General features: G+C 36.9%; 2 protein-coding genes across 4 annotated transcripts in view; one reads left to right on the plus strand and one right to left on the minus strand.

Annotated features, from left to right (window-relative positions):
- Positions 1-725: 725 nt before the first annotated feature.
- Positions 726-8,756, plus strand: METTL21C (methyltransferase 21C, AARS1 lysine). Of its 2 annotated transcripts, XM_055801973.1 has the most exons (6): positions 726-1,396; positions 4,210-4,338; positions 4,767-4,927; positions 6,073-6,215; positions 7,729-7,846; positions 8,112-8,756. In XM_055801973.1, exons 3-6 carry the CDS (start codon positions 4,777-4,779, stop codon positions 8,504-8,506), a joined length of 807 nt encoding a protein of 268 aa, XP_055657948.1. In that variant the 5' UTR covers positions 726-1,396; positions 4,210-4,338; positions 4,767-4,776; the 3' UTR covers positions 8,507-8,756. The 2 variants fall into 2 exon arrangements, with proteins under 2 accessions (XP_055657948.1, XP_055657947.1); XM_055801972.1 differs by lacking the exon at positions 4,210-4,338.
- Positions 8,757-8,882: 126 nt separating this feature from the next.
- Positions 8,883-12,471, minus strand: part of TPP2 (tripeptidyl peptidase 2) — a 54,459-nt gene continuing 50,870 nt past the window's right edge. For both annotated transcript variants that reach the window (XM_055801970.1, XM_055801971.1), the window contains 2 exons: positions 10,398-10,517; positions 8,883-9,794 (listed from right to left, as the gene is read on the minus strand). In XM_055801970.1, coding sequence (XP_055657945.1) covers positions 9,705-9,794; positions 10,398-10,517 — 210 coding nt within the window. In that variant the 3' untranslated portion in view covers positions 8,883-9,704. The remainder of the gene's footprint in view (positions 9,795-10,397; positions 10,518-12,471) is intronic.

Raw genomic sequence — 12,471 nt, forward strand, 5'->3', positions numbered from 1 at the left:
AAGCCGTGCCTACATGATTTGTAAATAAGCTGTAACACTGTCCTTACAGTTGCCATCCTTTTTAGTTGTTCACACAAGAGACACGATATAGAGTAAACCAGTTCCTGTGATTTGATTTAAAAAATAAACTATTCATGTTCAGCATCAACCCCCTTGCCAAAGCTTGGGATGGAACTTTAAGAGCAGCACCAGTCTGAGCTACGTTCACCCCCAGTGACAAATATAATAAACGTGACAGCAAGAACGTGCCTGCTAAAAAGACCACATCTTTAAAAAAGGTATGGTGGTCATTCCAACAGCAGTGCATCTGCCTTTTTCTTTCTAATAACAGCTACTGACGTAGCTTGGGAACGCTCACTTGCACTACTTGTAATGTCAGGCAGGTCTGTGAAACGCAGCATTTATGCTATCAACACAGTTAATGTCTTAATACCAGGTCCCAAATACATATTAAAAAAAAAAAGTATTATTGAATTTCCGAGGAGGAAAGAAACTGGGTGCACATTTGAATGAGCAGCCAAGTGTTTTTTATACTTGTGTGAGTACTAGAGACACACAGCGGCTGACGTGTGAAACACACAGCTGCAGTGATGGAAAAGACTCATTTTTTCCCTTTGCCACGCTTCAAAGAGTACAATACCTAAATTCAAAAGCTGTTCATCCAAAGATGAAAATGTCCATAGAGTAAAAAAAAAAAAAAAAAAAAAAATCTACATTGCCCCCAGCTTATTTCTTTTGCCAGCAATAGTTGTTTACTATTTAGCCAGGGGTGGTTTTCTAGCTTTACGACTTTCGAAGTTCCTTTTAAATTTTTTGACCCTCTATAGTTGAATCTGTTTCTACAGAATCTTTTCCAAGAAGGGGAAGACAGAAGGGCAGCAAAGTGGTAAATGCATATAAAACTCTAAAATTCTTGAAATGTGTAAGGAATACATATTTATATGTATACACATCTATAATATCCGTATGTTTTAAAACAAGCAACTGCAAGATTTTCTGATGAAAGCGTGTTTTTGTGTCCACACTCTCAGCAGATATGATGTTCCCTGTGGTTATGACCTGCACTAAAGATAATGGGGGAGCTGTTACTTCCTCAGGACTGTCAGTTCCCCATGCTGTCCGTGACTCGGGCAGGGGAGGGTACCCAGAGCTTCCACAACCAGACGCTCAGCGAAGCAAGGAAGACTTGACCTTTTCCTGGCAGCAGGAGCTGGATGCACTTTTCTCTGCGTCTGAGCTACTGCCAAGCAATCACACATGTTATTTATGCGCTAGTTTGCCCAAGGTAAGTTGCTTGTTTGGGCCAGCACTGCAGACAGTAAGGCAAACATGGGGAACACTTAATCTGCAAAAACAGAACAAGAGGATGGAGGAAGCAAAGATTTTATTTCTGAAGGTTGGTACACTTGGGGCTTCAAAGCCCAAGAGCATTTTCATTTTGTACTCCAAATGTGGAACAGTTTAGTGTAACATAGTAAGTTCTTCGAGCACTGCCTGGTAATGTTACTCTAAATAACCTGCAAGCCAACTGGTCAGAGCAGAGTTATTCCTTCCAGGTGCATGCCTGTATAAAAACCTCTGGAGCATGCATCCGCCCACAGGAAACTTCCAGTGCCCTCTGTCACAGCAGGTACCCACACAGCTGTACAGCTAACCTTGTCTGACATGCCTTTGTGTTCTCTGCTAACTAACAACAGAAATATGTTTGTCAGAATTCTTGTATTTCAGGTCATGTTAACCAACGAAATCCAGCTTACCTAACCTCTGCTGTTTCGCCAAGAGTGGCTATCATTGCCGGTTTTCAATATTTGGATACATTTACTTTGTTGATTCAAATATATAGGTTTACTAAAGGAAGTGTCAGTACTAGGAACCTCACTGTATTTCCTAGAATTTAGAGTACTCTTTTTTTTAAATTTTTTTATTTTGTGCATGACAACAAGAGAAAATTGCATAAGCTCTAAGAAACACAGATGCTTGTGTACGGTATGAGTGTATGGGCTAAGCCCTATCTCACAAAGAATACACTGCAATCGAGTTTCCCACTGAGCAACCAGAATTGGCTTTTGGCCAAATAATTCAGACTAAAACAGACTGGGCTGTGTAAATGTGCAGAGGTGAGAGAAACATTCAGAGCTGTGTTTACAACGGAAGACCCAGTGACACAGTCCTGCTCGCTAACCTACTTTTTTTCTTGGCCAGGTAGCTAGATTTGAAAAATTCTTTCCAAGGAATGGATTTCGGAAGTTCAAAAGGCGCAAAATTTATTCTTATAGGGGATAAGCTGTTACCTTAAGATTTATCTTCATCTTACAATTTGTCATTCAGTGTTTAATTACCTTGTTAATTTTACATGGCATTGTCAAGTAGACACAATTTTGTAAATTATTCTTTCTTCCTTAGGTTCCGAAGAAATCAAATGTGATTTTTCTAAGGTTTTTTTGTTCATACCAGTTTAAGATTATTAATGGAGTCAAAAATTGTTTAAAAACTTTGGAAAGCTCTGAATTTAGGTGATTATTTCCCATCAGGATCATTCTGGAAAGAAATTAGCTGTTACCATTCAGAAAGGGCCAACATTTTCTAAGGGAACAGATTTCGGTTGCAATATTCTTAAATCAAAATTCATTTAGAGATGCATCATTTTCAGTAAAATATGGATCAGAAAAACATAATAGTAGTAAGAAATGTCAGTTTTTACAATTCCAGAAGCACAGCAGCAACTTGACCATATTACACATAGGGTATAGACCAGGGGTCCTCAAACTTTTTAACCAGGGGGCCAGCGCGCGGATGCAGTGGCAGGCAGCCATCTGCGGCTGCTTGGTTTCCCCCCCAACCCCGGCGGGGTGCATGTGTTGGGGGGGGGTTCTGTAAATACCGGGGGCCGGATTGAGGACCCTGGGGGGCCGTATCCAGCCTGCGGGCCGTAGTTTGAGGACCCCTGGTATAGAACAATGAAGACACTACCTGTTTGCAAATAGCTTAGTCAATACTCACTTGTGCTTGTAGTCTTCAGGTACAGTTTGTCATTTACAATGATAAAACAAAGCTGTGCATCACTAGTGCCAAGATGCTAATATAAATTGTAAGACTACATTCTCCTGTAGTTTGCAGATTAAAAAAAAGCTTTACTTTTAACTCCATTTTATGAAATATATAATCTAATAGTTATGGCAGTAGGATACACACACACACACAAACCCCCTTCTGTTCAGCAAAAGCTACACGTATGAAAAAATATTTGTATTATTCTAGCATCTAGAAGCCCAAGCTGTAAAACAGAACCCAGTGAGTTGTGTGACATACAAGTGCAGAGTGCACAATCTTTATCCCCGCAACTTACCATCTGAACAGCTCAGGCAAGGGATGGACTTAAGGACCACATCAGCCTCACCACAGTATCAGTGTAATTTCTAGGTGTTTTTCAGACCCACTGGTCATTTTAAGAAGGGATTTCATAAAAAGAGCAAAGTGTCTTTGTAAATATTTAAGCAGACTCCTGTTTTAGAGGAGCTCAAAGGACTAAATAGGAAAAAGCATAACTTTTTAATTTGAAAAAGTATTATCACATGTCTAATTGAATTTAGAATTCAGTCTGTACTGAATGAGTGATAACTGGATATATGTATCACAATCAGAGACACAACTGTATTTACTGCAAGTAAATACATATTTATTATGCATGTTTCCAAGCTGTTTTCTGGTATTCACTGCTACCCATAGCCAACTGAAATTTTGACCAGTTGCAGTAAGAACTTGTCTAAGCAAGGGAAAAAACAAATACCGAAGGACCACTTTCTACCCAGAATGACAAACTGAACAGTTTACTCATTAAACAAGCCCTTCTGATTCTTACACGAGAATACTGGACAAGGCAAAGTTTCCTCCTGTTTTGTAATTTCAGGACTGGCTTTTCACTTAAATAGCACAAATTTCGTACTACAAGAGCCTTACCAAAAATCCAGACAACCCCCCAGATTTGAAAATGGTGTGCTTTGCATGTTTAAACATGAAACGTTCAGAAGACTGCGTCTTCAAGTAAGTGTTCTCTGGCTGTAGCCATCACCGGTTCTGACAGATTCTTTACATTTGCACCTGAATATATTTCTCAAAAAAATCTTACCGATACAAACTTCTCACTGCAATTATTTCCTGACTGCAGTCTGCATACTCTGAAATTCACTACATTTCATGTAATTCAATTAGCTCTTCTGCGGGAAAAGGCAGAGAAGAGAAGGCAACTGTACAGAAGGAAACAAAACCAAGAACACTGACTGCAGCACATTAACCAGTTCTTATCGCAGGAAGGCCAAGTCCTGACTTCTTTGGAAAACAGTAAATTACACAGATAAAAGGTCTTAGCTATGAAAAGACAGTTCATCTTTCCCAGCTGTTGCTTCAGTTGATATGAGGTACCATGCAAGTAGCTCACTTTTCAGACTGATTAATGGCATCCAGTCAGTGACATAAGGTTTTGCATAAGTGATAAAATAAATGCAATAATAAATATGATAAACATGATAAAATAAAAACTCTGATGGCATTACTGCATTACCAGAAAGTGCTCACAGCAACTTCCAGTGGAGTGGGGATGTCACCTCTCATCATGGCTTCCTATCCGTTCAACCAGTCATTGAAGAAAAAAAAAACCAAACAAACCACCCAGAACTCAAGCCCACCCAAACTACTCACTGTCTTCTTCCAGTTGTATCTCATACAGAGTGCCCTCAAGCTTCGGCATTGTTTTCCCTCTTCCTTTTCAGCTCTTTTGCCATGATCTCTGCACAGCAGCCACCATTCCCCAACAAAATTCAAGAAGTAATGGACTGCCAGACTGAGGAAGAAAACTGTGAAGAGCAGTATGACTCCGAAAACTGCACTTGCAGCTCAAAGTGTGCATCATCAACAGCAGAATCCAACTCAGGTTTAATTCAAATACTGCAATTGCTATGGCATGCTAGCATTTCATACTTCCCTTTGTCTCAGTCTTCAAACAGTAGATGTCATCATGTCACTTTTCATCTCTATTTTATCCCACCATTTCCCCTTATGTTTGTATTTATTATCAGACTAAATCTACAAAAAAGACTAGCTGCATAATTAAGATGTATGTCTAAAAAGCTCTCTGGATTTTACGAGACACTTAAGAATTATTTTTCAATTGCAATCAGAGATATGATTATAATATGCATTAATTGGACTGACACTTTTGAAGCTGTGGTATTACAAATTGGAACTGGCCAAAATGCTCAAACACCTACCAAGGACTCCAGGCAAGCATCAATGAAAACCTATGCAAGCTGAAGCAAAATTTTTCTTTGCAGCTAAAGTTAATTTTGTATCATCTATGCAATCCTGCTAACAGGCTTCCAACAACAGGACAGTCATTCAGAACAGTGTCCTTGTTTTCAGTGAGGCCAGATGGAGCAGTTCAGCAGTGCTCTCCCAAAATACCTCATTTACAAGCCTATTTGCTACGATGAGGCATGCTAGCACAACTGTAACACTGACTTGCTGAACTGCACCTTTCACATCAACATATACTTGAAGAGTATCTTACAACCCTGCTTTTGCAGAAGAACAGTTAAAAAATAACCACTAAGAGCAGCTAGGTTTTCTTCAATGTAAGAGGCAAATCCTACATCCTTCCTATGTAAAAAGTTTAATGTTCTAGATCTGTTGGCCCCACAAATGAAAACAAAGCCCCTATACGTGGCATACCACGTCATAGTATGAACTACAGCATATCCCAAAATATAAGTGAACTCGGTCCTGAAAGTCTTCTAGCTGTTATTAGCAGAGTTATATATGTGAATGAGCAGATTTGTCTAAAAGGCTCATTTATCTCTGTAAATTGCCCACACACACACACAGAATGGCAGGAAATTACCATTGCTCCTTTTGCTCCCTGGCCAGCCCGACCGTTCCGCTTCTGGACAGCAACTGGTATCAAGGCCAGTAGCCTGACAACTTTTCTAGTCCATGTGCCTACATACTATTTTTGCAAAATACTTTTTACACTTTAACAAACTGCATATAAAAATAAAAATTTTATCATTTCTTTCACAGATTCACCAGTAATTCTTAAAATACTACAGAACTGGGTTCCTAGAGTTTCACACTACTTTGATAAAGAGCACTACACGTATGTTGGCCACCAGATCGTCATTCAGGAGTCCATAGAACACTTTGGAGCCGTGGTATGGCCGGGGGTAAGTACATGACAGTACCCAGAAAACTGACACAACAAAAAGAGTAAACAATGATAGTGGCACACAAATACTAAGGAAGCTTTTCTTAGATGACACTTCTGGCAGCAGAAGTCAGAATTTTCCCTATGCAGAACAAAGTTGTGAAGTACTTTAGCAGAAAGCTCTGCCTTGTGCTAATTTGCCAGTTCACCCCAAAAGCACTGTGGCCCTGAAATGTTTGTAAATTGCATGCAAATACTGAAAAAAAATTAAGAAAGGGAACTCAGGAAGAAGTGTCCAGCTTCTTCCATGTTTCAAGTCAGTCACTGCTGGGAAGTAAACAATAAATAAATAAAAGAACAATTAAATATGCTTCTTTTAAAGAACAGGCTGGGAAAGTTCCATTGCTGTATGGAAAACCGTACTTGCAAACAGTTCTTCAGTCTTTGTTTCTCCCTGCTCTTAAAAACAGAGTTTTAAGTGGACTGAGAAAACTGGCTTTGAGGGAAGAGAGGGTCAACTGATAAAGATGTGAAAATTGGGATTTCAAAATTTTCAGATCTACATTTATTGAAAAAGCTCACAGAAAAAGGCAGACATTTTCAAAACAATAGAGCAAAAGAAAGCATCTGGATGGGTGAAACGGTATCTTATTTTGAAATGTCAGATCATCACTTTTCACGTTAATCAGGTGTCAGAACGCAGACTGCAAAACTTTCCAAGAAAATCAAGAGGTTGGACAAATTGGACCGGTGATTCATTAGCTGTCAGCCTTCCCAGAGCAGGTAGCCAGCATTAAATTATGAAAAGCACAAGAGTTAAAAACAGTAACAAATCTGAAGAGAAGCAAAAGGGCAGTTAGTTTCTTTGGCATCAGTTCATTTTGCTCACGAACAGCCGATTTATATTCCATTGATAAGATGTTTACAAAGATCTGGTAAACAATATTTCCATATTATGCTGCTGTTTTGTGGGTTTTTTTTGGGGGGTTTTTTTGTTTGTTTGTTTTTTTAAAGTTTATACTAGTATCAAGAGACAAGTGTTGAGTTGGTAAATAACAATTTTTTTAATATTTCCTTTGCATAAAAAGAAGAATTTTAACCAAAAAAATAAAAATCTGTTCTTGAAAAACCTCTGCTGAAGCCTGAACCTGCTTCATGCTAGTGATAACAAACCATAACATTCATGATTATAAACCAGAACATTACTTTTTACATATTGCTAAACCTCGTTTGCTGTTCTGACTGTATGGTTCACATTTAAACACTGCCTACCACGGGCTGTCAGAGGACTAAGAGTATACAGCAGTGTGCAGCAAATACATATCCCATAAACCTAAAAATAAGCTGTTTGAATTTTTTTTCATATATAAAACCAGAACACATAATAATTCTTTCCTTATTACATTTTTATGTCACAGCCTTCTGTGTTTTTCATTGTATAAAAAAATCCCAACTCTGCATAACAAAAACCTGATGAATTTCTGTGGAACTTACCTTGTTTCTGCCTTATGAATATGTGTTAACCATTTTAGGCACTGGCTTTATCTCAATATCTGGAATCAAATCAAGAACAATTCAACCTCAAAGACAAAAAAGTTTTGGAAATTGGCGCTGGAACAGGCTTGGTTTCCATTGTGGCCTGTATCTTAGGTTAGTCAAGTTGTATTTCCTTTTGGATTTCTTGTAAAAGATGATACAGATCTGCTGCTGTCACTTTAAGGCAATGAAGCAACAGCTCAAGTATTTTGTTTGTCACTGCTTTTTTAAAATGAAAATTATTGTAAAATACGGTTTTATTAATAAAGTAACTACACTAGTTATTGGTGAGGGGGAAGCTGGGCATGTAAAGTTTTTTTATATACAACTATGTTCAACTACATATCTATGAATCAAAACAAATTTGTGTTTTATTTAGGAGCTTACGTTACAGCTACTGATTTGCCTGAAGTTCTTGAAAATCTCTCATATAATATTTCAAGAAATACACAAAACATGAATATGCACAAACCTGAAGTAAGAAAACTGGTATGGGGAGAAGGCCTCAATGAAGACTTTCCTGCATCAACTTACCATTATGATTTCCTACTGGCAAGTGATGTTGTATACCATCATACTGCTTTGGACCCCCTGCTAGCAACAATGGTGTATTTTTGTAAGCCAGGAACAGTATTACTATGGGCAAATAAATTCAGATTCAGTACAGACTATGAGTTTTTGGAAAAAATTTGCAGTATATTTAACACAACCATTCTAGCAGAATTTCCAGAATCAAATGTCAAGCTCCTTAAAGCCACAGTAAGAGAGAATTAAAGAGAAAAACTACTACTTTTTGATTTAGTGGCAGCACCTTCCAGTTTGGAATGCTTTGCAGCATTACCATGCACCTTCTGTGCATTTATGTTTGTAAAAGTTGCAGTTGTATCCAAGTTTTTCATTACAAGTTATGAAAAAATTGACAAGCTATCATACAGCAGTTTGTCCCTGGCTGACACACATGACCTGTTCAAACAGACTAGTATCACTCCGCTTAAGGAACAATGTTAGTAGCAATAGTTAGTAAAAAGGCTTTAACAGAAAGCATTGATCTTCTGTGCTGCACTGAACTTCTGTTGTTTGTAAGGTGGTGTTTTGCCTTTTTTTTTTTCCAGCAAGCTTCATTTATGTACTCTTTCAGAAACCAATACAATTTTTAGCTTCATTATTTGTTTTTATTAATTATAAAATAATATTTTAAAGTATCACAGTGCACATGGTGTTTTTTGATCTTCAACTTTGCACATTTATTCTGCTGTGGTTTACATTTTTAACAGTATTAAACATATATGTATAGCTTTACAATACCTGACCAAGATTTAACTGTCTGGCACTTTTATACATGTATCAGCCTGTCCTGATACTCAACTTCACATGGATTTTTGAGTTTGCCTGGAATCACTCCAAAATGAAGTTTTAGGAGAGCACCTATGCATCAGCAATTCCGAGCTACACATTGTTACAATTTGAGAGGTTGAATTTTTCTTAAAAAAAATTAAATGTAAACTCTTGCAAACAATACAGGTAATGATGTTCCATTGCTTTAATCTAATAAATAAAATTTTTGCTACTCTTGAAGTAGCTTTAAGGCCTTCATACAATTGAAATGAAGATCAAACATGTTAAAATTTGTTTTACTGTAAAAAATACAGAGCTTTTACAGGTTTGCAGTTAAAAGTAATCATTAAGAACCTAACATGCATGCAGTAAGCCTGTTCAGCCTAATTCCAAATCCTTGGTGTTGGCAGTTCTGGCACATCCATTGCCAGCAATGGGATGCACAATAAGGAAACTCCCTGATGACAAGTTAGGTTAACAGGTATTAAGCTGTACTGAAGTGCCTTTACTGATAAATACAAACAATTTAATAATCAACATTCAGTAATGAAAACATGCGTTCCAATAAAAAGTCAACTGAAATTTTTCATATCCTGCCCCATATAAAATCACTTACAAGTTTACAATCGTTGGTTTTCTAGAATACACAGTAATCAGGTGGATACATGACAGGAAGCCAATTTTCAGTGAAAGTTGCACAATGAGTCCATCCAAGTAACTTCATTAGCTGAAGAGAAAAAGTGAACATTTTTAAAAAGAATCTCTAGGGTCTTACCCTTTTTAAGATCTAAATCCTTCCAACAAACACTGCATTGATATCAACATCTTAAAGATGTCTACTATCAGAAAGATAACAGATCGGAGAACTAGTGATCTTTGAATTACTTTGTCCTTCCTGAAAGAGGAAAAAGAAAATCATCCTACATGATCTACAGTCTTTCAACTCAATGCACTAAAATTCTGTCCCAGGAGTTACATTAATTCCCATTAATAACAGTAAAAATAACAGTGGTTAAACAGCAACATAATGGGATTTTAAATATGCAGAAAATCTTTGGCTAAGTTGTCTCTACTTTCTTTATGTGCCAAACTAAGTTCCAGAAAGTAAATCTGCTAAAAATGAGTTACTCACAAACTAGCTATTGTAGAAAAAGAAAGAACAAGTCACTACTAAAAAAGGAGGCCAAGCTACAAAAATCTGGGTCAAGTTAAAATGTTAAGTTTAGTGAGCTCTAAAGTATCAAAAATTCAAGAAGACTTTTTTTATATGTTACTTTTAAAAACTTACTTAGCATGAACATAGACCATTACTTTACCAAGTACACGTTACCTGGATGCAGTTTTTCAAGTTGTCCTTCGTTGGCTTCTCTTCTGCAAGTTTTGTGGCAAACTTGAGACCTCTCCCATACATTTTATTTACCAATGCATGCTTATAGGCAAAAGTCAAAACCTACAATGTGAAAACAAAACCAAATTAGATATTTTAGTTTTACAAGGCTTAACAAGCAATAGCAGATTCTGATCAGGTAGCAGAAGTCATTTAAACTAAGTAAAACATTTACACAAGATAGCTTGCATTTTTCTTCGCAGTAGAACAGATGATTCACAGTAGTAGTTACAAACATGAACTTCCTAGAGACTATTTCTGACTTCACAAATATATTTGACTTCAGAACATCTTACGTAACACAGAAGTCACTATTCTAATTTTTTCATTCATCACATTTCTAGCTTCTTTGGATTTTCATTTTCTAGAGGCAACTGTATGGTATTAAGACCAAAATTTTATTTTAAAAAACAAAAATCAAGAACCAGGCAGGTATATCTTTGACCCACAGAAACAAAGACCCAATTGAGAGTTTTGATTCCTAGGAAGTCACAAACTTATTGCAGGAACAAGTATGAACATACATAGCAAATGATATATATATGCACACACACAGAGAGAAATGCACATAATTATAAACAAGCAATGAAGACAGGTAAGCATGAAGACAAGACTCAAGGTTTGGGTAAGCCTCTCACTATTGGTTATTTACTAAGAAGAGATTATAGAAAAAGCTTCCTCCTGATAACACTAAATCTAAAGAGACAGCTTACAATACTTGTCAATGCTGTAACTAACACGCACAAATGATTACTGAAAAGCTAATGCAAAATAAATCAGGTTCTTAACACCTGACAGTTCAGGCTATTCACAGTTCGTACCATTTCACCAGTCACAGGCACTAAGAATTAGTGAAATAGGAGATGTTTCATATATTCCCTTTGGAACACTCATAGTAAATAGCTTTAACTTTCTTTCCTGAAGAGTGACGTATCAGCAAAGTTAGTGAATATGGTGGTGTTTCTGTTGTTGGTGAAGTTTATGAAATCTCGTATTAAAGAGTTTGCTATTCATTTCCCTCACACATTTAACTATTTTTCCTTTCCTCTGACTCCTCCAACAAAAGTCACATTTTCCCTCACTTAAATTACCCCACTAAAAGAAGCTAACAAAACCACTTCAAGGATGCTCAGAAATATTTTGCATTACAGCAAAAAAATTTTAAAATATTTCTTAAGAATATAAATATTAAAGAATCCAAAATCTGAATCCTGCAAGGACTGAAGAACCTGCCTAATTTTAACATTCAATGGAAGTGTTCAGGCAGCTAAACACATGCACAAATCTTTGCAGGATCAATACTTGAAAGACTGAGCTAAAAAAACGAAGTAACAAGCTTAATTATCAAGCAAGGAAAGGTAAGTAATTTTGAAGCTCTGAAGTATATGTCGAGCACAGTTGCTCATTCTTCTGTCTTCAGATACTTATTTTGTGGAGTTGAAGTATTCACTTAACCTGTGGTATATTAAGACACATACATATATGCAACAATGAGCATACAGCACCATTCACATGTAGATTTTCCAAATATTGCTATTGGAAAAATACTTTGCATGCTGCATTCTCAATCCAATTATTTTGGATATTCTCCTGAAGCAGAAGACATTAGCAAACACTTCTGAATAACTGCTCAGCGGATCCATTAGCAGATTTAGTTTGTTAAACTTAAAAAAAAAAAATCCCTTCTGTAAAAGATGATAGAAACCACAAAACAAAACCAAAACAAAATAAATCTCAAATGAAAAATGCATTGGAGCTCTCAGCAAATAACATATTGGAGGCTAACCAGAAATAATGTCACTGCTCTATTAAGAAAGCTCTTACCTGACCCTGCAAGTTTTGAATGGTTATTGAACATCACTGATAAAGGCAGGAGGAAAGCCACTTGACAGCATTTCTTTCGTAACAGGGCTTCCTAGAGTTTTTGTGGCAAGAAAACAAAGCATTTTACGAAACACCCTTGCTCTGGCCAAATAAAAGTTTGGGTATTTCTATATGAGAAAGAAGTTCTCTGCTG

The sequence above is a fragment of the Falco peregrinus genome, chromosome 4 (assembly GCF_023634155.1).
Source record: "Falco peregrinus isolate bFalPer1 chromosome 4, bFalPer1.pri, whole genome shotgun sequence".
NCBI classification, from domain to species: Eukaryota; Metazoa; Chordata; class Aves; order Falconiformes; family Falconidae; genus Falco; species Falco peregrinus.

Coding starts and splice junctions, on each gene's coding strand:
- METTL21C (XM_055801973.1), top strand. CDS start 4,777: ATGATCTCTGCACAGCAGCCACCATTCCCCAACAAAATTCAAGAAGTA. Junction 4,928..6,072: donor AACAGCAGAATCCAACTCAG/GTTTAATTCAAA, acceptor TTTCTTTCACAG/ATTCACCAGTAATTCTTAAA. Junction 6,216..7,728: donor GAGCCGTGGTATGGCCGGGG/GTAAGTACATGA, acceptor TAACCATTTTAG/GCACTGGCTTTATCTCAATA.